Source organism: Aquarana catesbeiana, linkage group LG07 (assembly GCF_042186555.1).
Source record: "Aquarana catesbeiana isolate 2022-GZ linkage group LG07, ASM4218655v1, whole genome shotgun sequence".
In the NCBI taxonomy this organism is placed as follows: domain Eukaryota; kingdom Metazoa; phylum Chordata; class Amphibia; order Anura; family Ranidae; genus Aquarana; species Aquarana catesbeiana.
In genome coordinates, this window is record NC_133330.1 from 347,411,683 (window position 1) to 347,439,084 (window position 27,402).

At 47.8% G+C, this 27,402-nt stretch overlaps 1 protein-coding gene across 2 annotated transcripts in view; it reads right to left on the reverse strand.

Annotated features, from left to right (window-relative positions):
* The window catches only part of CCDC17 (coiled-coil domain containing 17), a 195,254-nt gene that overhangs the window by 13,099 nt on the left and 154,753 nt on the right, over positions 1 to 27,402 (reverse strand). For both annotated transcript variants that reach the window (XM_073594020.1, XM_073594019.1), the window contains exon 19: positions 10,337 to 10,434. In XM_073594020.1, the coding sequence (XP_073450121.1) occupies positions 10,337 to 10,434 (98 nt within the window). The remainder of the gene's footprint in view (positions 1 to 10,336; positions 10,435 to 27,402) is intronic.

The window sequence follows — 27,402 nt, forward strand, 5'->3', positions numbered from 1 at the left end:
TTTACCACCCAAATGCATTATTTTACATTTTTCTACATTGAACCTCATTTGCCATGTAGTTGCCCCTCCCCCATTCATTTGTTCAGGTCTTTTTGCAAGTTTTCCACATCCTGCGGAGAAGTTATTGCCCTGCTTAGCTTAGTATCGTCTGCAAATACAGAGATTGAACTGTTTATCCCATCCTCCAGGTCGTTTATAAACAAATTAAATAGGATTGGTCCCAGCACAGACCCCTGGGGAACCCCACTACCCACCCCTGACCATTCTGAGTACTCCCCATTTATCACCACCCTCTGAACTCGCCCTTGTAGCCAGTTTTCAATCCATGTACTCACCCTATGGTCCATGCCAACGCACCTTATTTTGTACAGTAAACGTTTATGGGGAACTGTGTCAAATGCTTTTGTAAAATTCAGATACACCACGTCTACGGGCCTTCCTTTATCTAGATGGCAACTCACCTCCTCATAGAAGGTTAATAGATTGGTTTGGCAAGAACGATTCTTCATGAATCCATGCTGATTACTGCTAATGATATCATTCTTATTACTAAAATCTTGTATATAGTCCCTTATCATCCCCTCCAAGAGTTTACATACTATTGATGTTAGGCTAACTGGTCTGTAATTCCCAGGGATGTATTTTGAGCCCTTTTTAAATATTGGTGCTACATTGGCTTTTCTCCAATCAGCTGGTACCATTCCAGTCAGAAGACTGTCTGTAAAAATTAGGAACAACGGTCTGGCAATCACTTGACTGAGTTCCCTAAGTACCCTCGGATGCAAGCCATCTGGTCCCGGTGATTTATTAATGTTAAGTTTCTCAAGTCTAATTTTAATTCCGTCCTCTGTTAACCATGGAGGTGCTTCCTGTGTTGTGTCATGAGGATAAACACTGCAGTTTTGGTTACTGAAGCCCCCAATTCACTCGTGAAGACTGAGGAGAAGAATAAATTCAATACCTTCGCCATCTCCGCATCCTTTGTAACCAGATGTCCTTCCTCATTCTTTATGGGGCCAATATGGTCTGTCCTCCCTTTTTTACTGTTTACATACTTAAAGAATTTCTTGGGATTTTTTTGCTCTCCTCCGCTATGTGTCTTTCATGTTCTATCTTAGCCGTCCTAATTGCACCCTTACATTTCTTATTGCATTCTTTATAAAGTCTGAATGCTGACGATGATCCCTCAAGCTTGTATTTTTTGAAGGCCTTCTCCTTTGCTTTTATATGCATTTTTACATTGGAGTTAAACCATCCAGGATTTTTGTTCGCTATATATAATGGAATATAGCGGAATATAGCCGGCCTCATGATTTCTACAATATTCTCTGCATTTCTGGTACCCAGAATAACAAACGCATCCAATCCTAGTGCCCAGCCTGGAGGAGCCAAGCTATACTGGTGCTCAGGTACGTAGAACCTTATCAGGTACCAAAATATTATTTAGGCCAGGGGCCCCAACAACATTCCATACTAAGGGCCAGTTTACTTCACTTCAGACTTTAGGAGGGCCGGATTGTGGCCAGTGGGAGTAGAAAAGGTTCCGGCATCAGTGGTATTAAATACTGCGCCAAGCTTGGTGGTCAGTAGGAGTAAAAATACTCCATCATTGGTGTCAGTGGGAGGAATAGTGCCCCATCATTGGTGTCAGTAGGAGGAATAGTGTCCCATCATTGGAGTCAGTGGGAGGAATAGTGCCCCATCATTGGTGTCAGTGGGAGGAATAGTGTCCCATCATTGGTATCAGTGGGAGGAATAGTGCCCCATCATTGGTGTCAGTGTGAGGAATAGTGTCCCATCATTGGTATCAGTGGAAGGAATAGTGTCCCATCATTGGTGTCAGTGGGAGGAATAGTGTCCCATCATTGGTATCAGTGGGAGGAATAGTGTCCCATCATTGGTATCAGTGGGAGGAATAGTGTCCCATCATTGGTATCAGTGGGAGGAATAGTGTCCCATCATTGGTGTCAGTGGGAGGAATAGTGCCCCATCATTGGTGTCAGTGGGAGGAACAGTGCCCCATCATTGGTGTCAGTGGGAGGAATAGTGCCCCATCATTGGTATCAGTGGGAGGAATAGTGCCCCATCATTGGTGTCAGTGTGAGGAATAGTGTCCCATCATTGGTATCAGTGGGAGGAATAGTGCCCCATCATTGGTGTCAGTGGGAGGAATAGTGTCCCATCATTGGTGTCAGTGGGAGGAATAGTGTCCCATCATTGGTGTCAGTGGGAGGAATAGTGCCCCATCATTGGTGTCAGTGGGAGGAACAGTGCCCCATCATTGGTGTCAGTGGGAGGAATAGTGCCCCATCATTGGTATCAGTGGGAGGAATAGTGCCCCATCATTGGTATCAGTGGGAGGAATAGTGCCCCATCATTGGTATCAGTGGGAGGAATAGTGTCCCATCATTGGTGTCAGGGGAGGAATAGTGCCCCATCATTGGTATTAGTGGGAGGAATAGTGTCCCAATATTGGTGTCAGGGGAGGAATAGTGTCCCATCATTGGTATCAGTGGGAGGAATAGTGTCCCATCATTGGTATCAGTGGGAGGAATAGTGCCCCATCATTGGTATCAGTGGGAGGAATAGTGCCCCATCATTGGTGTTAGTGGGAGGAATAGTGTCCCACCCATCATTGGAGCACAGGTGTGTCAGGAGGAAGGTGTCTCTGAAGCTGCTCCAGTTGATCCGTGTGAGAGGGGAGTGGTGGTGAAATCTCTCCCAGCTCTCCTGGCTCCTTTCTGGGGAAGCCATGGAGGCCAGCAGGGCCTCTCCTGCTGGAAGCTCTCAGCCATCTCCTGGGCCATCAGGTGACATGCCTTCCTCTGTACAAACCATGGCTTGTGATCTCTCTGCCCCTGGTGAGAATGAAGGCTCAGAGGCAATTCAGGAGCGAGTGGTGGCCGGGATTAAGGTCCTGAATAGGGAAAGAGACAAGCTGTACAAGCTCAGAGTGGAGCTGAAGCGCCTGAGAAGGCAGCGTGAGGGCTTACATAGCCAGAGACGTGGATCCATGGATCCGGAGATCCAATTGGCCAAGGTCCGGGTTGAACACCAGGAGACCATTGTGGCCATGATGGAAGGCAGAGATGGGCCATTTAAGGAAAAATTCTGCAATGACAGAAGGTTTGCCAGGATGACAAAAATGGAGGTGGAGGAGGAGACCCCCAGTTCAGACCCCCTGCCCCCTCAGGGAGAGGTAAGCAGCCCCATGGCTTCCCAGGACTCAGGAGGCATGCTCAGGGCCATCCAGGTAATGGAGTCTCCTATGCGGGGGGATCAGCTGGTGTTTCATGAAGAGGACATTACTGATAATGTGCCTGACAAGGTAAAGCCTGTCAAGCCCCATGTGGTGCATAAAACTGTTTTTGTGAACACTGTGACTGATACAGACAATGTGCCCAGTGACAATCAGGCTGCTAATCCCATGTGTAGCAATGCTGTACCTGCTGATGCTGCAGTGCAGCAAAAAATGCATTTAATAAATGACATTCCTGCAGAGGAACTACAAGATTCAGCAGAACCAATTAACCCCCCTTTGGCTGAGTCTAAAGCTGTTTGCCCCACAGCTGCTGAAGACTCTACAGCACAGCTTCAGGAGACAGTTGGTATTACATCAGAAACTGTGACTATTCCTGATGGGAATGTGAATGTTTGTGTGGCTGATTATCCCAGTACAAGTGTGATGGACAGTCCTACCAACTCCGTTCCAGCAGATAATAATAATAGTAATGTACAGACTAATGTGACATCAGTGTGGGGCCTTGGCCCTGATAAACCTACATTTGCTCAGGTGGTACGCTCTGTTCCTGGTAGCTCCGCCCCCAAGCGGGTTTTCCCCCTGCGACCTACCACCTTGAGCACCCCGGGATCTGGTCTTGGGTCTCTGGCTTCTGCTGGGGGTCCGAGACGAAATGTAGTGATTCTTAAATGGGAAGGTGGTGCAATCCCTCCAGCACGGCGTGCGGTGGTGGACATGATTTTGGAGATGGGTTTTGGGGCAAACGACCTGTATGCCCTAATACATGTTGCTGGGAGCCGGGAATATACTATTAGTTTCACCAGGCCAGAGAGTCTTGACCTGTTCTGGGAGCGATATGAGGCTCGGTGCAGGTCAAGACCTGAATGGGAAGGTCTGACCCCAGTTGCGGTTTCACAAAGGTCTACAGTGAAAAAAATCACAATTATTCTCACTAATGAGAGTGTTCCTGCTCGAGATTTAGAGGTCTGGTTAAAGAATTATGGTGAGGTATTGACTAAGCCTGATAAAATACTTGATGAGCGTAACATCTGGACTGGGGGTTGGTCAGTAACAGTCAGGTTGGCCAGGGATGGGAATGTTGTCCGTCACCTGCCCTCCTCAGCTTTTATAGGGAGGGATAGGATGACTATTTTCTACCCTGGTCAGCCGAAGCTGTGTCACCGCTGTGGAGAAAAGGGGCATTTGAGTTCCTCCTGTTCAGCAGGCCTGTACTGGCCATCGGGACTACAGGGAGTTTCCCGGTGGGCCGATGGCTCAGTGGGCTGGTTTCAGTGACAGCCTGTCAAAGTAATGGCTTTCTTGGTTCGCCCTCAACTTCACACAGTGATGTGAGAAAGATGAGAAAAATACAGAGGAGAATAAGTGAAATCGTAAAAGAGGTTAGTGAGGACTCCTTATGTTATGCTACTTATGTTTTTTTGCACAATTGCGTATAGTTTATATACTGTTTTTGTGCTTGTTTGCACAAATAAAGTGGGCCGGTCTGGATGAAGTCCAGGGCCAAATTTTTATCCCAGTCCAGCCCTGCTGTTCAGCCTTGATATGTTCAGTGTGTCGGGGTCAGGGTCATATGGCCAAGGACTGCACCGAGATGATCAGGTGCAACCTGTGCTTGCGCCTTGGCCACCCCTATAGCAGATGTCCTGAAACCTGGCACAATATGGCGAAGGAGGTACTAGATGACTTGTCAAGGCTGGACAGGATGGAGGGTGAGGCCCCTGGTGTACCATCCTCCTCTGCGGTGACTGACTCCCCTGGTCCTGTTCAGGATCCCTCCCCAGTTCCTGTAGCCACCCCTCCTGTGTCTGTAAGTATTCCTTCTGTATCTGTCTCTGTGTCCCACCAGCCTACTGTACCCTCTCCTCATGTGTCAGAACCTTCCAAGTCTGTGCCCCCTGAGTCAGTTCCCCCCCAGGAGTCTACCCCTCCTAAGTCTGATTCAAAGGGAGCATCCCCCCCACCAGGAGTGGTAACATGTACTAAAAAGGTTGCTTCTTCCTCTGTAAAGAAGTCTTGTGGAAAGACTTCACAGAAAAAAGTAAGAGATGAGGGCATCTCTGAAGCGGACCTGCAGTACCTGGAGGAGAGAAGGAAGGTTGGGAAGCGGAAGAAGCAGGTGGTGAGGATGGAACAGGCTCCAGTGCCTGTCTCCAACCGTTAAAGGTCCTCTAAGTGGAATATTTCTTCATCTGGAGCTTCTTCGGAGCGAAGTTCCGATTCTGAGATGGAATTTGAGGCGGCCTCAAGAAAGAGAGAGGCTTCTGGTGATGAGCAGCAGAGGGGAGCTAAGAAGCAATCCACCCAATAACCCAAATGGCGGTTCCCCCTCCGTTAAAAGTGGTGACAATAAATGTCGCCAGCATTAAGTCAGTAAGAGCTCGTTCTATGGCCTTCTTTTTGTTCAGCCAATTAGATGCTGAAATTTTATTTTTGCAAGAGACTAGGCTCACCTCCTTGGCAGATATTCATATGGCCAAGAGAGAGTGGAGGTATGGTCCATCTTACTGGTCTCTTGCAGCCGAGCCTTACGGCGGTGTGGCGGTGCTGTTTAAAACCGGCATGGTAACTGTCCGGCGGGTTATTGAGGTGGAGATTGGCAGATGTATGGTCTTAGACGTCCTTGTGGGAGGGCAGGACCTGCGCCTAATTAATGTCTATGGGCCGCACACAAAGTGGGACAGGAAATGCCTTTTTACAAGGATCAAGCCATTTCTTTTTACATCCCGGCAAGTGGTCTTTGGAGGTGACTTTAATACAGTAACTAGGCCCAAGGACAGGAAGGACTTCAAGGACAGGCTGGGATATGATAGCGTTTTTTTAAATAGTATGGTTAGGGATGCTGGTCTTGTGGATGTGCACATTAAGCACCTCCCGGATGACACCGGGTTCACCTTTCATCAAGGTAATAGTCAGAGTAGAATAGATAGGTTTTTCCTTTAAGGAGACCTCTGCTTTCTCACCCCCAGTGGTGCAGGCAGTAGAGTTCTCTGATCACTGTATGCTATCTGTGGTCCTGAATGCTTCAGACGCCCCTCAGAGGGGTAAGGGCATCTGGAGATTGAATTCGACTCTACTCAAGGAAGAACATGTTAGACAATCCTTTGAGGAATTCTTTCAGGCACAGGTGACCATTCTGGACTTTTGTAGCAGCAAGGCTGAGTGGTGGGAGCTGACCAAAAAGAGGATTGCTGGATTCTTCAGGGGCCTAGCCAATAGAAAGCAGTTTAATAAATACATGACCTACCAACGTTTACGGAGGAAGCTGGATATTCTTGTCTCGAGAGGAGGAGATCCTGGGGCAATCTCCGAAGTGAAACTCCTTCTCAGGAAGTGTCAATATGACCGGCATGCCTCTTTGGTTCTAGAGAGGGACTATGGGAAGTACCACTCGCCTGACCCTTACCAGAACTGCAAACAAGTTGTAGCTGTTAAAACGGTCGTTGGCCTTAAGGACAGTACAGGTTCCTTGACAAAGTCCAGGTCAGGGATTCTGGAGGTCATGAGGTCCTTTTATGCTGACCTTCTTGGGAGGAAAGAGCTTGACCGTGACAAGATGGAAAGCTTTTTGGACTCTACTTCAGGTCTAAATGATGAAGATGTCCCATTGATGAATTTGACAGAGGAGATCACAGTTGAAGAGGTGATAAGGGCAATTGAGCAGCTTGCCATCAAAAAGTCACCTGGACCGGATGGCTTAACGGCTGAGTTTTACAAAGCTTTCAAGTCTATTCTGGCCCCACATTTGGTAGAGGTTTTTAACAGTTGCCTTGCTGAGGGGGTACTTCCCCCTTCCATGAGGCACTCAGCTGTGATTCTTCTTTCAAAGGGTAAAGATCCTTCGATGGTTGAGAATTGGCGCCCCATCAGCCTTCTTAATGTCGATAGAAAGATACTGGCAAAGATCATTTTTTGGCGCCTATCGTCAGTAGCAGAGTCTTTGCTTTCTCGCCATCAGCACTGTTTGGTCCAGGGTAGGTGCACCTTCACAGCGGTTTTAGCTGTCCGGGAGGCCTTGGAGCGATGCAGGGCTGCAGGCTGGGGAAAGTATTTGCTGACATTGGATGAGGCAAAGGCTTTTGATCGTGTTAACCATGAGTACCTGTGGTTGCTCCTTAGTAAGTACGGTCTGCCGGGTGGTTTTGTCGATTGGTTAAAAGTCTTGTATAAGGGGGCAGAGAGCTTTCCTCTTGTTAATGGTTGGGTTGGGCAGTCCTTTGAGGTTGGCTCTGGAGTGCGTCAAGGTTGTCCCCTGAGTCCCCTGCTTTATGTGTTTGCAATCGACCCCTTCATCAGGAGGCTAGAGAGCAGCATGTTGTGTGGGGTGCCAGTGGGGCTCCCGGGTGAGCCGCCTTTGAGGGTTGTTGCCTATGCGGACGATGTGTCGGTGATTGTCACTGGGGCGGATGAAGCAGAGGAGGTGGTCTCTCTGACATCACGGTATTCTGAAGCATCAGGCTCCAAGATCAATCAGGAAAAGAGTGAAGTTTTCTGGATGGGAAAGGAAGGTGAGGGGTTTGATCTCCCGGACACCTTTCCAGTGCCCCAGGAAAGAATTAAGATTTTAGGCATTGAATTTGGACCCGGCGATTATGGCCTCAAAAACTGGGAAGGTAGACTGGAAATTGCCAATACTAAGGTGGTCAGCTGGAAGAGATGGAAGTTATCTATGAGGGAAAGGGTTGATCTGATTAAGACTTACCTGATTCCGATCTTCTTGAATGTCAGCTTTGTCTGCATCTTGCCAGTGTCTCTCTATGCTAGGGTCAGTAGTGTGTTCTTCCAGATGTTGTGGGGGAACAGACTGAACCCCATCAAGAGGAATGTCACCTATCTATCCAGGAGGGAGGGTGGCTTAGGTATGGTCAACCCAGTTCTTTTCTTTTTGCTGCTTTTTCTCAAGTTTAACATTGGTAATATGCTTGCAGTGGAACCTCCTGGATGGGCAGGCATATTTAGATCTTGTTTTAGGCCTTTTCTACGACTTTGGGAAGAAGGTGGCCAAGTGAAGAATCTCAGGGGTCATCGTGGTCAGCTACCAGCCTATGTCGCTCCGTGCCTGAAGTTATTACGGCAGTGGCGATTGTCGGCTGAAGATCTCAGATCGGTTCCGAGGAAAGTCCTTATGAGTCGAGTCTTGAGCGAAGTCTTTCATGACCCACTGGCCTTAAGGGATTGCCCAGGCCCAGTTTTGAGGGCAGTGTTAAGACTTATTAATTTGGACAGAGTACCCCCTAAATTCAGGGATCTGGCCTGGTTGTGCTTCCATGGGAGGCTCTATGTTCGGGGCAATTTGAAATTCCGCAGTGGGATGGATCGTAGCTGTCCTTGGGAGGAGTGTGCAGGTGAGGAGGAGACTATGGACCATTTTCTGCTTCATTGCCCCTTTAACATAGAGGTGTACAAACAGGTGGGGCGGGCCCTCTGTGTCCCTTTCCTCTCCAGGCTGGGTTATGCTGAGTGGGTGTACGGAGCATTCAATACTGGTGGGGTTTTTTGTTTAGATACACTGTTTTTAGTTAGCCTAGTAGTCCGTTATTTCACTTGGAACGCACGGTGTCAGGTCAGCATTCGGCGTAAAATCCTTCCTGTTCAGGTGGTGGTGTATGACATTCTGCATGAGGTGGAGAAGATTCGGGTGCTCGAGAGAGACAAGCGGAGTCAGGGGGCTTGGTTGAAGGCGTGGAGGGGTTTTAAGCCTCCCTGACTGCCAGGAGTCTCTTTCCCGGGTGTGGCTGTCTGTCTCTTATCACCCTAGATTATTATTTTTTGGATTCATTTTTGATAAATGGCTGCGTACATAGGTGATGGGTTGTGCCTCTTAGGCCCTCTCTGCTGCTTTATGTAAATAATTTTGGTAGTGGATTATGTATATATTGTATATATTCTGAACATGGATGTGTATTCCTTGGATTTTTGTTGAAGTTTTGTACTATGGTTTTGTTTTTTACTTTTGTATAAAATTGGTTGCTTGATTCTTTTTAATAAAAGATCAATAGTGTCCCATCATTGGTGTCAGTGGAAGGAATAGTGTCCCATCATTGGTGTCAGTGGGAGGAATAGTGCCCCATCATTGGTGTCAGTGGGAGGAATAGTGCCCCATCATTGGTGTCAGTGGGAGGAATAGTACTCCAAGGGCTGTGTGACAGACCTAGCGGGGAGAGAGACTTTTGGAGGGGACTGTATGCTAGCCTCTTGTTGATCGATCGGGGGCCCTTGCATTTGGGGGAACGGTGCTCTTTGTGAGCTGTATGCCTGGGGACCCTTGAGGTGGTATTACTGTGGATTCGGGTCCTGGTCCCCCAGGACACACAGACTCTGGGGACCCTGGATTTGCCATATTGGAATAGTGGCTGATTCATAATGCTGGGACAGATACTGTTAGGAGATGCTGATGTAAATTCCAGCACCTGTCTGTCTGTTGTCTGCTAAAATGTGTATTGTAAATAAGTCTATAGTATGGGATCTAAGAGTCATTAGATCCCCATTGTTGTTTGTGTTAATTAACTCTGCTATTGTGTGAAGAAGAGTCTATGTTGATTGTGATAATGTTGATTGGATTTTCTGAACTACAAGACGGCCAATCTGGCCTAAAGGTCATGTCTGAGTCATCTAGGCCATCTAAAGGGATTAGTTAATTAGCTCATGTTAATTAGGTAATTAGGTTAATTAGGTTACAGCTGTATTGTTAGAGTAATATGAGCCGGAGGTCTGCACTTCCACTTTTATTGTATAAAAGCCTGTATTTTGCAATAAAGTGAGATTCCTGGTTGAACTTACATACAGCCTGCCTGGTGTTTGTTCTGAGCTATCACAACTGGGTTAGAACGGCACAGAGTGTAATTCTAATCACGGAGCATTGGATGACCGAGCAATCAGATGGTGTGATCTGCAATCTGATTCTATAGCAGCAGAGGAGTGTCGGGAGAGTGGAACTGAGCAAGTAGGGGCTTGTTACTTTGGATTAAGACAAGCACAGGGTTGCATCCGGCCCTCAGTCCGCACTTTGGAGACCACTAGACCAGTGAAGTAGTATGTTCTGCTACTAGGAGGGTTAGGGTTCCACATTCTACTCACCGTGGCAGACAGGTTAATGACGGGTGGAGCCGGACTGTGGTACAAGGGAAGATCATGAATTCCTGTATTCCACACAAGACGGCCACCATCAGTGGAATCTGGAGAAGACACAAAGAAACAAGTCTAATGTCGTAATCATCAAATGACATGGAACGCCACATTTCTCAATCTCGGTGGTCAATGTACATTGCACATATTCTAACTCACTGTAGCAGATTCTTATCATCTTCTTTTCTAAAGGAATTGATGTTTGTTTCATGTCCTTTCCAGCAATGTTAATTTTGGCATCAAATTTGGATTTCGTTTGAGTCATGATCTTTTGGCTAAAATGCCGTTTTAGTTTTAGTCGTATTTTAGTCATCTGAATTGTTTTAGTCAAATTTAGTCGACTAAAATGTAATGGGTTTAGTTATTTAAGTATTTCTCTACAATTTTAAAACTCATGATATACTCCTGGAGGAAAAAAAAAATCTAATATAATGTTATTATTGTATTGAGGTGAACAGACTATATGCTCTGGACGATGGTCTGAGGAGGCCTGTAATGCACACAGTGCTCTGGACAATGGTCTGAGGAGGCCTGTAATGCGCAGTGCTCTGGAGGGTGGTCTGAGGAGGCCTGTAATGCACGCAGTGCTCTGGACGATGGTCTGAGGAGGCCTGTAATGCACACAGTGCTCTAGATGGTGGTCTGAGAAGGCCTGTAATGTACACAGTGCTCTGGACGGTGGTCTGAGGAGGCCTGTAATGCACACAGTGCTCTGGAGGGTGGTCTGAGGAGACCTGTAATGCACACAGTGCTCTGGAGGGTGGTCTGAGGAGGCCTGTAATGCACGCAGTGCTCTGGACAGTGGTCTGAGGAGGCCTGTAATGCACACAGTGCTCTGGAGGGTGGTCTGAGGAGGCCTGTAATGCACAGTGCTCTGGACGGTGGTCTGAGGAGACCTGTAATGCATGCAGTGCTCTGGACTGTGGTCTGAAGAGGCCTGTAATGCACACAGTGCTCTGGACGATGGTCTGAGGAGACCTGTAATGCACGCAGTGCTCTGGACGGTGGTCTGAGGAGGCCTGTAATGCACGCAGTGCTCTGGACGGTGATCTGAGGAGGCTGTAATGCACACAGTGCTCTGAACGGTGGTCTGAGGAGGCCTGTAATACACACAGTGCTCTGGACAGTGGTGTGAGGAGGCCAGTAATGCACAGTGCTCTGGGCGGTGGTCTGTGGAAGCCTGTAATATACACAGTGCTCTGGGGGGTCCGAGGAGGCCTGTAATGCTGAACAGTGCTCTGGACAGTGGTCTGAGGAGGCCTGTAATACACACAGTACTCTGGGTGGTCTGAGTAGGCCTGTAATGCACAGTGCTCTGGACGGTGGTCTGAGGAGGCCTGTAATGCACACAGTGCTCTGGACGGTGGTCTGAGGAGGCCTGTAATGCACAGTGCTCTGGACGGTGGTCTGAGGAGGCCTGTAATACACACAGTGCTCTGGGCAGTCTGAGGAGGCCTATAATGCTGAACAGTGCTCTGGACGGTGGTCTGAGGAGGCCTGTAATACACACAGTACTCTGGACGGTCTGAGGACACCTGTAATGCACACAGTGCTGTGGACGGTGGTCTGAGGACGCCTGTAATACACACAGTGCTCTGGACGGTGGTCTGAGGAGACCTGTAATACACACAGTGCTCTGGGCAGTCTGAGGAGGCCTATAATGCTGAACAGTGCTCTGGACGGTGGTCTGAGGAGGCCTGTAATACACACAGTACTCTGGACGGTCTGAGGACACCTGTAATGCACACAGTGCTGTGGACGGTGGTCTGAGGACGCCTGTAATACACACAGTGCTCTGGACGGTGGTCTGAGGAGACCTGTAATACACACAGTGCTCTGGACGATGGTCTGAGGAGGCCTGTAATGCACACAGTGTTCTGGACGGTGGTCTGAGGAGGCCTGTAATGCACACAGTGCTCTGGACGGTGGTCTGAGGAGGCCTGTAATGCACACAGTGCTCTGGACGGTGGTCTGAGGAGGCCTGTAATGCACACAGTGCTCTGGACGGTGGTCTGAGGAGGCCTGTAATGCACACAGTGCTCTGGACGGTGGTCTGAGGAGGCCTGTAATGCTGAACAGTGCTAAGCACGCTACGGTCGCTACCTTGCTTGCTGGGAGGGGAAACACTCATAGGCTTTACAGGTGGATCTCTGAGGAAACCAAAAGTTCACGTGGATAAATGTCCCTCCCTCACATTTTCGTTTCGTTTTTGTTCGCTGTCGAAAATGTGTATTGATTTTTTCATAGTTTTCGTCAATTGAGTCATTTTCATCTAGTTTTCATCCCTGGAAATATGCCGCTGAAGAAAATTATGATGAAAATGTGTTCGTCAACAAAATTAACAGTACTTTCCAGACTGATTTCAGAATGGGAGGGCCTGCACATGTTATAACCACCTGTTACATTCTTATGCCCCGTACACACCATAGGATTTTCTGACAGCAAATGTGCGATCGAAGCTTGTTGTCGGAAATTCCGACCTTGTGTAGGCTCCATCGGACTTTTTCCATCGGAATTTCCGACACACAAAATTTGAAATCTGGATCTCAAATTTTCCAACAACAAGATCCGTTCTCGTAAATTCCGATCGTGTGTAGACAATTCCGACGCACAAAGTGCCACGCATGCTCAGAATAAATTATGAGACATTATTACGGTCTGGTAAAACGAGCATTCGTAATGGAGATAGCACATTCATTAAATTATTTTAATACAGCGCACTCTCTTCTTCTTTATAATGCTGGAAGAATGAAGTTGTTTTGCTGCTGATATTCACACAGACTTCCCACAAACTAATTTCTTTATTATTTCTCATGATCTCCTGAATCATATTATTTTTTTCGTCAGATCTCCATAATAATGTTTCTAATTTTTGTTATATATATATATATATATATATATATATATATATATATATATATATTTTTTTTTTTTTTTTTTTTTTTAATCAAGATCTCCTATTTTTTTGTTATAGTGATCTCCATAATATTTTTTCTCGTTTTGTGTGTCAAGTTACCACAACACCATTATTATTTTGTATTTTTTAATCTCAGGGAGGTTGGTTGGTGTCCCTTGTTAATTTGACATTGTATTTTGTAAATGTAACTGCCTACTCACAAATAAACTGTCCTTTTTTATGTAAAACACATAGGCAAGTATTTCTGAAAAAAAATAGCCATTTATTCTTGGTCATAACAAAATAAAGAGCAAGTCGACGCTGGAAAAACTGCTAAAAATGTCGAAGCCTTTGTACCCCAGGGCACACATCAACTATTTGCCAGCCAAAATTGGTGGCCTGAGGAGTCCATATAATAGGGAGCACAATCCGGTCCAGGACTCCAAGAGATCAGGAACAGCAGCAGATGACATCTATGTCCACAGGCTGCGGTCATACAACAGCCTGCATCTTTTGCCAGACCAGACTGAACCCAGGCCATCACTTTTTTGTCTTCCTTACACGCTTCCTTCCAGGCTGTGGCTGTGGTGTTGGAGGTGTGGCAGGAGGTAGAGGAGGAGGAGGAGGATGGTCCAACTCACACAGGTGTGTTTTAGTTATGAGGTGGCCCCTCAACCCCTTATTTTGGGTGATCACCTAAGTTCCTCACACAAGAGGCATTGGCCCTCCTCCATTTGCTGCATTTTGTATGCAGTCATGCATGCAAAGGCCTCTTGGAGAGTGGGGTTGGCTTTGGGGGCCTCATTAGCCTCCCTAATTAGCCTGAGTGCTGCCTCCTCCACGTTACTCCCCTTCCTGGCCCTTTTGGTTGGAAGGTGGAGGGGAGGGACCTGTGATTCTGTCAGGCTCCTACTGGGCCCGGCCACCTCCTGGCTGCCACTTACCCCCGCCACCTCCTGGCTGCCACTTACCCCCGCCACCTCCTGGCTGCCACTTACCCCCGCCACCTCCTGGCTGCCACTTACCTCCGCCACCTCCTGGCTGAGGCTTTCCTGTGTATGAAAAAGAGACATAGTTTTAGTTTTTTCTTCATCAATCACACACAATTTTCAGCTCATGACTGTTGCAAATTGAATGTTATTAAATAGAAAAGACTATCATTCTGAGCCCAGCATTTTTCATTCTTGTCCCAAACAGTTTTGGCCACTACTGTCTATTGATATATAAAACACTTTATTAAATCAGCAATTAGTGAGCAATAATAACATCTATTTCACATGATTTATTTTATGACAAGAAATCTGTAGAAGAATGCTATACCTGGCTCAAGCTGGGCTCCTCCACTTCTTCCTGGCTGGAAGGCCCGGGTTGGACGTCGGAAGCTTCAGCTGGGGTGGAAGGAAGAGTGGAAGGAAGGGTTGAGAGGGATTCCCTGACTCCAGTCTGGTCTGACAGAAATCGCAGTCTCTCATAGTACCACAGCCTGGGGACATAAATGGCATTTGCTGCAGCTCCGGATCTCATGGATTTCTGGACCTTAGTGCGCTCACCATTATAAGTGCTCCTCAGGCCACCAATTTTTTTTTTTTAAATAGGTGATGTCTGCCGTGGGGATCTGCAGCATCACCAACTCCAGCAGTTTCTCCAGCGCTGCCTGCCTCTTTATTTTGTCATTATAAGGTGGGTGTTTCACCTGCCACAGACAGGGCAGCTCCCTGTATTTATCAATGAATATTGAGAGGAAAGTGTGGTCTTTGAAGCCATCCATTTTCTCTGGAAGACACAACACAAGACAAACTCTAATGTCAGTTGAAACTCTCCTAATCTTGACCCAATATAGGCCTCAATCTATAAGCAGCATAGGCCACTGATGCACCAATTAAAAATTATACCTTCGTTAGAACGATCGGCGCTTTCAATACTCCTTCCTCCGCTCACAGATCGTACGTACGATGCACGCGTGTTACGCTTTATATACACTGCGCATGCGTGAAACTCCGCCCGCCCCTGACGTTCTTTCCAGTATATTCCCCGCCCCTTCTCTTTCGGCGCAGAGGGTAGAGAACATGGCGGAGACACAGCAGGTGCATGCAGAGGAGACCGGAGCGAAAGCACGGAGCCACGAACGTCCCGATCCCGGAGGAGATTTAAGGCCTCAAATATGTCCTTTGTAGAGATGGTGAAGATGGTGGATAGGGATGAGCTTTGAGTTCGACTCGAACATCGGCTGTTCGCCAGTTCGCCGAACAGCGAACAATTCGGGGTGTTCGCGGCAAATTCGAAAGCCGTGGAACACCCTTTAAAAGTCTATGAGAGAAATCAAAAGTGCTAATTTTAAAGGCTTATATGCAAGTTATTGTCATAAAAAGTGTTTGGGGACCCGGGTCCTGCCCCAGGGGACATGGATCAATGCAAAAAAAAGTTTTAAAAACAACCGTTTTTTCGGGAGCAGTGATTTTAATAATGCTTAAAGTGAAACAAAGTGAAATATTCCTTTAAATTTCATACCTGGGGGGTTTCTATAGTATGCCTGTAAAGGGGCGCATGTTTCCCGTGTTTAGAACAGTCTGACAGCAAAATGACATTTCAGAGGAAAAAAAGTCATTTAAAACTACTCGCGGCTATTAATGAATTGCCGGTCCGACAATACACATAAAAATTCATTAATAAAAACGGCATGGGATTCCCCCACAGGGGAACCCCGAACCAGAATTTAAAAAAAAAATGACGTGGGGGTTCCCCCTAAATTCCATACCAGGCCCTTCAGGTCTGGTATGGATATTAAAGGGAACCCCAGCTAAAATTTTTTTTAAAAATGGCGTGGGGTCCCCCTCAAAATCTATACCAGACCCTTATCCGAGCACGCAACCTGGCAGGCTGCAGGAAAAGAGGGGTGGACGAGAGAGCAGCCCCCCTCCTGAACGTACCAGGCCACATGCCCTCAACATTGGGAGGGTGCTTTGGGGTAGCCCCCCAAAACACCTTGTCCCCATGTTGATGGGGACAAGGGCCTCATCCCCACAACCCTTGCCCGGTGGTTGTGGGGGTTTGCGGGTGGGGGGCTTATCGGAATCTGAAAGCCCCCTTTAACAAGAGGACCCCCAGATCCCAGCCCTCCCCCCTGTGTGAAATGGTACCCTACCCTTTCACAAAAAAACTGTCAAAAATATTAAAAATGACAAGAAACAATTGACAATTCCTTTATTTAAATGCTTCTTCTTTCTTCTATCTTCTTTCTTCTATTTTCTATCTTTCTTCGGTTTCTTCCTACATCTTCTTCTTCTGGTTCTTCTCGTTCTTCCTCCGGTGTTCTCGTCCGGCATCTTCCTCCGTGGCGTCTCCTTCCCTTCTTCTCCTCGGGCCGCTCCGCATCCATGATGGCATGGTGGGAGGCTCCCACTGTGTGACGCTTCTCCTCTTCTGACGGTTCTTAAATAACGGAGGGCGGGGCCACCCGGTGACAATCATGGGGAATGCCACAGGGAAGTCCCCGTGCATCAGAGGATTCCAGATTCCAATAAGCCCCCCGCCCGCAGACCCCCACAACCACCAGGCAAGGGTTGTGGGGATGAGGCCCTTGTCCCCATCAACATGGGGACAAGGTGTTTTGGGGGGTTACCTCAAAGCACCCTCCCAATGTTGAGGGCATGTGGCCTGGTACGGTTCAGGAGTGGGGGGGCGCTCTCTCGTCCCCCCCTCTTTTCCTGCGGCCTGCCAGGTTGCATGCTCAGATAAGGGTCTGGTATGGATTTTTGGGGGGACCCCACGCCAATTTTTTTTTCATTTTGGCGCGGGGTTCCCCTTAAAATCCATACCAGACCTGAAGGATCTGGTATAGATTTTGAGGGGGACCCCACGCCATTTTTTTTTAAATTTTAGCCGGGGTTCCCCTTAAGGGCCTGGTATGGAATTTAGGGGGACGACCCCCCCCCCACGTCATTTTTTTAAAATTTTGGTTCGGGGTTCCCCTGTGGGGAATTCCCATGCCGTTTTTATCAATGAACTTCTATGCGTATTGTCGGACCGGCATTTCATTAATAGCCGCGAGTAGTTTTAAATGACTTTTTTCCTTTGAAATGTCATTTTGCTCTCAGACTGTTCTAAACACGGGAAACATGCGCCCCTTTACAGGCATACTATAGACACCCCCCAGCTACGAAATTTAAAGGTATATTACACTTTTATTGTTTCACTTTAAGCATCATTAAAATCACTGCTCCCGAAAAAAGGTCAGTTTTTAAAACTTTTTTTGCATTGATCCATGTCCCCTGGGGCAGGACCCGGGTCCCCAAACACTTTTTATGACAATAACTTGCATATAAGCCTTTAAAATTAGCACTTTTGATTATTCATGTTCGTGTCCCATAGACTTTAACGGTGTTCGTGTGTTCAAACTAATTTTTTGCCTGTTCGCATGTTCTGGTGCGAACCGAACAGGGGGGTGTTCGTCTCATCCCTAATGGTGGACATCTTGAAGAGGGCCGACTATGATGGGAAGCATGGACCTTACTTAAACCCAAATGTGAGAAAGGCCAAGATCATGACTAAAGTTGTGAAAAGTCTGCAGAAGAATTTTGAGGTACGGCGATCCAAGGATCAACTGGTCAGACCTGAAATTTGTGGGAGCAGGATCAGTAAAGAAGGATCAAGAGTTCTTCAAAAAAGTAAGTAATGGTCGTGTGTTCCTATTATTATTATTACTTACTTGCTGCTCCATGTGCTTTTCTTTACTGTTGTACAGTTTAAAATGGCAACTTTCACGTTTATGGGCACAGTAATTGGTCGTAGGAAACATTGTTTGTTCACCCGCTAAGACGATGTTTTTGGCAGATACAGGTTAACTACATTTATTCAGGCCTATTTGTATTAAAAGAAGTTTGTTCTCTAGATGGGTTTGTACCTAGAATGAAATGGAAAATTGATTCAGTGTAAGGAGAAAACACTCAGCAGCTGTTTACACATTTGGAGCACTAGTATGGGACACCAGAACAAACTTTTTAGGGTGTCCCACACAGGTGCTCCAGTGGATACTAGGGGTGTCTCCATGTGTGAAACTTGACCAAAAAAGGGAAGTATTCCAGCTTTAGAAAGGAGATAAAATGTTCTTCAACTTGCAACTCTGCCAAAACAGACAACTGTACGACACTTCCAAGCAATGTTTCATATTACTATTTCTGCCCTCCAATATCTGTGTGCTAAGTATACCTTTTGTTTATTAACATAGGGAAGAAAAGAATCAGGACATCTGAGGACACCAGAGACCCCCCACCTCCTAAAGAAGGGGAAATCCCAAACCACAAGAAGAGGATGTGGAGGGAGAGGTTTATGAAGTGGGCGAAATTGTCACCACAACAGGTGAGTGTCTGAGACCACAGCTTCAGGTAATAGATGGATGCCTGCATATTTATAATACATGATATGTTTTTTTTTAATTTATTTTTAGGTGATGTGGATGTTGTGGAAGAAGAATCTCATTTCACAAGTGAAAGTGCCCAGATTCTCATCAGGGAGAAAATGGGGTGCAATCGTGATTTAGAAAATATAAAGGAAAACATCAATGATGTTCAACAAAAAATTAAGAACATCATTAATGTTTTAGGCAGAATATAAAACACACAAAAATTGTACCGTTTTCTCGTGTATTTTTGCTTTTAAAAGCAAGTTTTAAAGTATTTTAAAAGCCAAATTTTGAAGATGCACACGGTGTGTCAACATGTGCTATCTGCCATCACGGGATATCAATGTACGCGTTTTGTGGGTGCAACCCCTTCCTCGCAACTCAAGTAGGTGAGAGGAAGGGGTTGCACCCCCAAAACACGTCCATTGATCCCCCATGATGGGAGATAGCACATGTTGACATTAGGTATGGGATCAGGAGGGAAATCACCATTTTGAATCCCAATTTGTGTGCATCTTCAACATTTGGTTTTTACAGGGGTGACATCACCCCATCTGATTAAAGCAATATCAACACAGTTTGGACACACTAATGTCTGATATTGACTTCACTTTATCAAAGTTGAACTTTGTAAGTTCCTGAGTTGTGTATGTTATGGTCTGAAACATGCCTGTTTAACCAAAAAAAGGCTATTTCTAATGTGACAAAAAAATTGTTATACACCAAAGATGTTTGTTTGTTCAAAAACCCTTTTCTAATGCACATGTGAATGTGCTTTGAGTAAAATGTTTTCTACTCAACAATGTGTGGCTTCTTATCTCAATGCTAAATAGCAGTTTTTGTAGTAAGTTGGTGTTTACCGTGACAATGGGGGTTATTTACTAAAGGCATTTGTCACAATCACGCCATTTTCGTGACTCCACAAATTTCAGTCATGGTGCTGAAAATGATGAATATTTTTATCAGTAATGCATTACATACATTACCAAAAAAACAAGGTGTGTGTAGCAGACCCACAACATAATAGTTCGCTGAAGAAGAGATTGCACCTCATGTATCCAAAAAATTATGTTTGCACTATTGAAGAAAAAGGGAAAAAAGAAAAGCCCATTGGATAACCTAGGAGACAGCTAAAAGAAACACAAGCAGTGAATCAAAGTAAATATTATTTCCGTTATAATAACAAATTTATTTTTCCATGTTTGTTAAACTTTTTGTGGCATCTCATTGGCCCCCCTACCCACAAAGTACTCTAGATACTTTTCACAAACTTCACGGGTGCTTTGGGGGGCAAGCCAGGATGGTCAGCTTCAAGAGCCATCAGGGTTGTTGTATCCGGTAATAAGTCCCAACTGAGGCCACGTAGTTTGATGCATTTTTTCTTAAAAAGTTATGCAATATGCAGTATGCAAGAACGATGTGATTGATTTTATATTCTGCCATGAGGAATAGGCAGAACCGGCTGGCCATTATTCCAAAGGCATTTTCCACCACTCTTCTGGCTCTGGCCAGCTGGTAGTTAAAAACCCTCTGCTCCGGGGTGAGGGTCCTCATCGGGAATGGCCGCATCAGATGTTCACCCAGCCCAAACGCTTCATCAGCAAAAAAGATGAACGGGAGTCCTTCCACGTTCTCAATCCCAAGCCACCATTCTGGAGCCGTCTGTAAAATTTGGTCTGGGCGATGACTCCACCATCCGACATCCGGCCATTCTTCCTCATGTCCACATACAGGAACTCATATGTCGCAGACACCACAATACTATTAAACCCCTTATAGTTATAATAGTATGACCCCGAGTTGGGGGGTGGGACGATGTGGACATGCTTCCCATCTATTGCCCCTCCGTAGTTGGGAAAGTCCAACCGCTGGGCAAACTAGGAGGCCACAGTCTGCCATTCCTGTGGCGTTGAAGGAAAATGGGGAGTCAAACAAGAAAAAAAATTAGTCATGATTTTGGGACCCAAAAAAAAGCCTCTGGCACTCTGCATGAATTTAAAGACACAAATGACATTTGTACACATTTTAGGGGGTGTTTAGGGTAAAGCACTACAATGGAGCTGACAAAATACATTGATAAGTGACTAGACTAGGTGTATATGGGCCCAGGAGAGCATGCTGGGGAGGTAAGTGAAGGCAAATATGCATGAAGGACAAAACAGGAAGTTTAAAAGCTTCCAGCATGCATGAGGACTGTCAGGTCACCTGTATCCAGGTGACAGATGCACCCCGTTGGGGTCAGGACTGCACCGCTATGATCAGTGCTGTGTTTTGGCCTAGGCCAACAAGGCCCAGGCCTAGGGCGGCACTTTGTGGGGGGCGGCAAAAAGCCGCCCCCCCACACACACACACAAACGGCACCCGCTCTCCTCCCGCACAGCAGGGCACATCAAGAGAGTACAGCTTGGGAGTGCAGTGGCCTCGCGGCTGCAGATGGGGCCAGGAAGCAGTTAAATCAGGAGCTGTCAAGCCGCCCCTGTAAAGCTGTGATTCTCTCTCTCTGCTGTGGCCAATCATGGGGAGGGAAACAGTGGGGAGGAAGCTGGGCGGCGGCATGACAAAATCAATTAGAGCCGCTCTCTCTCTTTCTTCTCTCTTCTCCGTTCAGCTGACAGAAAGAGGAGGGGGGGCGAGCGGGGGAGTTCTCTGGTAAATGGAGCAGCTGTGACAGGGAGAGGAGAGATGCGGGCTGTCTGTGTATCTCCCCCGCTCGCCCCCCTCCTCTTTCTGTCAGCCGAAGAGAGAAGAGAGAGAGAGCGGCTCTAATTGGTTTCACTGTGCCGCTGCCCAGCTTCCTGACTGCTGTTTCTCACCCCATAATTGGCCACAGCAGAGGGCCTATCAGAAGACTCTGGGGGCATCATGAGAAGAGTAATCCCTGAAGAATGGCAGCCATGTGTGTCCACAGACATCATGCTACAGCCCCCAGCATGAATGCACTCTGCTGGGGGGGTTACAGGAGGAGAAAAAGAGAGTATTGTGCTGGGGGAAGCCAGATAGGGAGCCACGCTGTACCCGCACCACCAGAGCCACGCTGTACCCGCACCACCAGAGCCACGCTGTACCCGCACCACCAGAGAGCCACGCTGTACCCGCACCACCAGAGAGCCACGCTGTACCCGCACCACCAGAGCCATGCTGTACCCGCTCCACCAGAGAGCCACGCTGTACCCGCACCACCAGAGAGGGAGCCATGCACCACCAGAGAGCCACGCTGTACCCGCACCACCAGAGCCATGCTGTACTCGCTCCACCAGAGAGCCACGCTGTAGCCGCACCACCAGAGAGCCACGCTGTACCCGCACCACCAGAGCCATGCTGTACCCGCTCCACCAGAGAGCCACGCTGTACCCGCACCACCAGAGAGGGAGCCATGCACCACCAGAGAGCCACACTGTTCCCGCACCACCAGAGAGCCACGTTGTTCCCGCACCACCAGAGAGCCACGCTGTAGCCGCACCACCAGAGAGCCACGCTGTACCCGCACCACCAGAGAGCCACGCTGTACCCGCACCACCAGAGAGCCACGCTGTACCCGCATCACCAGAGGGGGAGAAAGATGAAGCCACTGCCAGGGTAGAGATGCTACACTACTGACTAGAGTTGGCCTGGGCAACCCAGAGTGAGTGAACGTCCAGCCGGAGGGATCACTGTTGCAGTTTCACCGGATCTGGTAAGAGAGCCTGTGGGCCATTATACATTACTGTTCCCAGGAACTGAGCCATTAGGAAGTACCTAACCTGATATCCTCTAGGCCAACCCTAGTGATGCCACTGTCCCAGAGCCCACAACAAGTTACGGCACTGAGTTTCGGTAATTGGCCAGACAGGGATGCGCCAGCGTGGGCACCCAGGACATCTGCCGCCCGGAGTCCCACAAGCAGCGATGGGCTTTTCGTAGCAGCCCACACCTCTCTCCCCACTGTCAGCCACACACACTCAGTACACAGCCAGGAGGAGGAGGAGCCACAGAGGAGGGACACGACTTCAGTGCAAGAGCCTCCCAAAGCACCCAGCACATATCCCCTTACCCCCCAAATGAAAAGATGCTGTATCGCTCACTGTCCTCCTCCCGCGGCTTCCCTTTGTCCTCTTCCCGTGGCGTCCCTCTGTCCTCCCATGAAGATGACAGGGCGGATCTTAAAAAGGAATGGGTGTGGCCTTGACAAGAAGGGGTGGGTCATAGTTAAATTAGGGGGGTGCGCGAGCTTAGTCAGGCCTAGGGCAGCACAAAACCTAAATACACCACTGGCTATGATAGTAGACCCTAAGGCTGACTGCTGCAGATGGAACTTGGGGTGGTTCAGGAAGGCAGGTCCCCTGGAGCACCAACACGGATCCCTCAGTGATTTAGAGCATATATTCCCTGGGGCGCGGAGTCTAAGAGCCAGTAGGTGTTCACCAGAGCCTCTAGTGGTGAGGATGGACTGGGCTGCAACTGGCTCCAGGTCGTGGCCCCCAGGGTCTCCCAGCTCACGCTCACAGTAGGCTACAGGAGGATGGAGAGGAAACAGCAGCCCAGAACAGCAAGGAATAGTAAGGAGGTAGCCAAATGTCGGGGCGACTAGCAGACAAGGATAACAGAGAACACGCCAAAAGTCAGGGTCACAGGCAAACAGGGATAGTCGAGAACGTGCCAAAGGTCAGGGTCACAAGCAGACAGGAATAGTCAGGAACCCGCCAAGATAGGTAACAGAGACAGAGCACACGGCAAACAGGAAGCCAAACGCACAATATTGCACGGCAAGGCAGGCTTGGAGAATACGGTGTTAAATAGTGGTTCCTGTTGGGGCTAGGGTGGAGCCACACAGAGGGAAGATTACTTAAGCATGCAGACGTGAGAGTACAAGCCTCAAGGCTGATACACAGACCAGGTAAGAGACAGACAGGACATGAATATATTACTGCAAGGTCATGACAAGGACAAAGAGGACATTCACAGCATTTTACAATCATGGTAATTAGGGAATGATGAAAGAAATACAATCCATTAGCAAACATTAAATACATACAATGTGATGTTAAAGGAGAAAACTTACCTTAATATAGTCCTTCTGCAGGGCTTGGATGATGGCAGAACAGGTCTCTGGGATAATGATCCCCAGAGCCTGGGTGGAGATGCCTGTCGAGAACTTGAGGTCCTGCAGACTTCTCCCCGTCGCCAGGTACCGCAAGGTGGCGATGAGCCTCTGCTCCGGAGTGATGGCTTGCCTCATGCAGGTGTCCTGCTTCATAATATAAGGGGACAGCAAAGCCAACAGACGGTGAAAAACGGGGTCCGTCATCCAGAGATAATTCCTGAAATCATCAGGGTTATTCTCATTGATCTCCCACAACAAAGGCATGTGACAGAATTGGTCATGCTGGAGCTACCAATTCTTGGTCCACGAACTCCTCCCCACCCTGTTCATGGACTGGGCTTGGGTCAAAGTAAGAACCCCAACACCAAGCCCCCACATAGTATGAACTCTACGACGAGTACGTACCCGCAACATGGCTTCAAAACGGACGGCTGGTCGGAACGAACTAACACAAAGCCCTGAAAATCAGAAAGGCCTGTGAGGAGCGACCTGAAAATCAGAAACGAGCGGACAAGAACACTCTAGGGATCGAATACATACTATTATAATAATAATAATAATAATACGCACTGACAAACAAATGTGAACTGTCTACACACACTGAAGAACAGATACGAAACCACAAGCACAAACTGAAGAGCAGTAACGATCTGAAAAGCACGAGGCTGAAAAGCGCGAATCGTCTCTCACCAAACTTCTACTAACATGAGATAAACACGAGATTAGCAGAAGGAGCCCAAAGGGTGGAGCACTTGATTTGAAACTTCCCTTTTCTAGTGCCGTCATACGTCTTGTACGTCACCGCGTTCTTGATGTTCGGAATTTGCAACAAGATTTGTGTGACCGTGTGTATGCAAGACAAGTTTCAGCCAACATCCGTCAGAAAAAAATCATGGATTTTGTTGTCGGAATGTGCGATCAATGTGCGATCAATGTGCGATCAATGTGCGATCAATGTCCGATCGTGTGTACGTGGCATTAGTGTTCTAATGAGAAAAGCTTTCCAGTGTTGGAATCCTTTGACAAGTCTAAGGCCCCTTTCACACGGATGTCTGATCAGGTCCGTCTGTCAGTTTTTCAGTCTCCTCTATGGATTGGCGAATGTCGGCAGGCAGATGTCCACTGACACCCACTGCCCTCTGATCCAATCCTGTCCGCCATGGTCCTATTCGCCCGGCGGATCAGATGGAAACAGACGGGTGGTCCGTTTCCATCCAATTGCGTGTCCGCTCTGCGGGGATCAGAGGAGAGAGAAGACATTGGTGGAGGAAGCAGAGAAAGAAGACGTTGTGATTGACGTTGGAGCTACAATGGGGAACATTCTTCATTTTTAATAAAGGACTTTTTAAAAACCGTCTTGTTTTTCATAACACTAAACTGCTTTCTTTTGGTGAATGGGTATGGTGCAATGTATCCTATACTCATTCACATGGGGGGGGCAGGATCTGGGGGCCTTCCAGATTCCAATAAGCCCCCTGCCCGCAGACCCCCACAACCACCGGCCAGGGTTGTGGGGAGGAGGCCCTTGTCCCCATCAACATGGGGACAAGGGCCTCGGGGGCACCCCTCTCATGTTGAGGGTATGCGATCTGGTATGGTTCAGGAGGTGGGGGGAATGGGCGCTCGCTCATCCCCTCCCTTTCCTAACCTGCATGCTCAGATAAGGGTCTGGTATGGATTTAGGGTGGAACCCCAAGCCATTTTTTTCTCAAATTTTTTAGCCGACAATTTGGAAACCCCGCTGATAGCTGATGACTCATCGGTTGTTAAGGACACGGCGGCTTCCTGGCCCGCTCCTTAGCAACCAGCTTTATACAGTGTTTTTAAAGAGGAAATCAGAAAAAACGCATCAAAAACGCAACACTTGCGTTTCTGGTGCGACTCCATTGAAGTCTATTACACGCAAAGCACAATGTGCTGCGGTAAAAAAGTCCGACCCTTTCCAAAAACCCACAGGCTGAAAAACGCACAGATGTGAACGTCTACCATAGGAAACCATGTTAACCACTTGCCTACCGGGCACTTACACCCCCTTCCTGCCCAGGCCATTTTTCAGCTTTCAGCGCTGTCACACTTTGAATGAAAATACTAATTTTTTATCATTTTCTTCACACAAATAGAGATTTTTTTGGTGGTATTTAATCACAGCTGGGTTTTTTATTTTTTACCCAAAAAAACCCCAAACATTTTGAAAAAAAAATGTTTTTTACTTTCTTTCTGTCAGTAAATTTTGTAACCAAGTAATTTTTCGCCTTTACTGATGTGCGCTGATGAGGCGGCACTTATGGGCACTGATTAGGTGGCACTGATGAGGAGGCACTAATATGCCGCACTTATGAGCACTGATTAGGTGGCACTGATGAGGAGGCACTAATATGCCGCACTTATGGGCACTGTTAGGCAGCACTGGTGGGCACTAATAGGAGGTACTAGTGGGCACTGATAGGCGGCACTGGTGGGCACTGATAGGCGGCACGGAGAGGCGGTACCGATGGGCACTGATGGGCACTGATGGGTGGCACTGATGGGTGACACTTATGGGCATTGATTGACAGCAGTGATGGGCATTGATGGGCAGCACTGATAGGCAGGACTGATTGCCAGCACTGACTGGCATTGCTAATGGGCACTGATTGGTGGCACTTGTGGGCACTGATCGCTGGCATTGGTGGGCACTGTATAGTGACACTATTTTTCACTATTCTGATCAGTGCCCTGATTACATTCCTAAATGTCCCCCTGCGTGGAGATGCCGCTGATCGGCTCTCCTCGCCATACACTCTGTCAGTGTGAGGCGAGGAGCGACGATTACCGGCACTTCCTTGTTTACATGTGACCGGCTGTGATTGGACACAGCCGATCACATGTTTAAAGAGCCACGGACGGTGCTCCTTCCACAGATCGGGGTCGTGCCGTGTCCTAGCAACACGGTGCAGCCGCGTTCGCCGCGCTGCGCGCCCCCCGTGGGTGTGAGAGAGCGGCCGTTCTGGGACACCTTCATATGACGACATCCCAGAACAAGAGCCGCACCACCCCGCCATCATTTGACAGTGGGCGGGCGGCAACCAGATAAATAAATGTTAAATGGGTTTCAGCAAAACGCACAACAAAGTGCATAGGTGTGAATGTAGGGTAGTGGAGCCTTTCTCTCCTTCTTTAGGGGTCTCCCCAGATCCTGCTTGGAACAGAGACTTCTGACGCTGCCATAATGTGAACTTCATGTCACTGTGTTTTTTATGGACTTTTCTCCAGGACTAGAAGAGTCCCTCTTTTTATGTGTAGCACCCTGGTGTTTAGGAAGGGTTGCTCCTAAATTTACATGCCAGGTGTAGCTACCTTGGCTAATTGTTGAGGATCAATTGATTTCACTCCAAGTCTGTAATTGCTGCACTTTTCTCTTCTACCACTAGGTGGCCGGGTACTTGGTGGTACTAGATATCAGAAGGACAACCCAAGGTCAGTCTATGGGTATATGGGGTATCCCAGCCAATGGGCGGGGGCTTTCCTGAATCCCTTGGCCTGCTGGGAGAGCCTATATATTTGGGTGGAGTCAGGTGATCGGGGTTTGGTGCCACCTGGACAGCTGTCTGGGTGGACGTGTGTTGTTTTGCCCCGGGCTGCTAGTCTGGAGATTGGGCCTATCC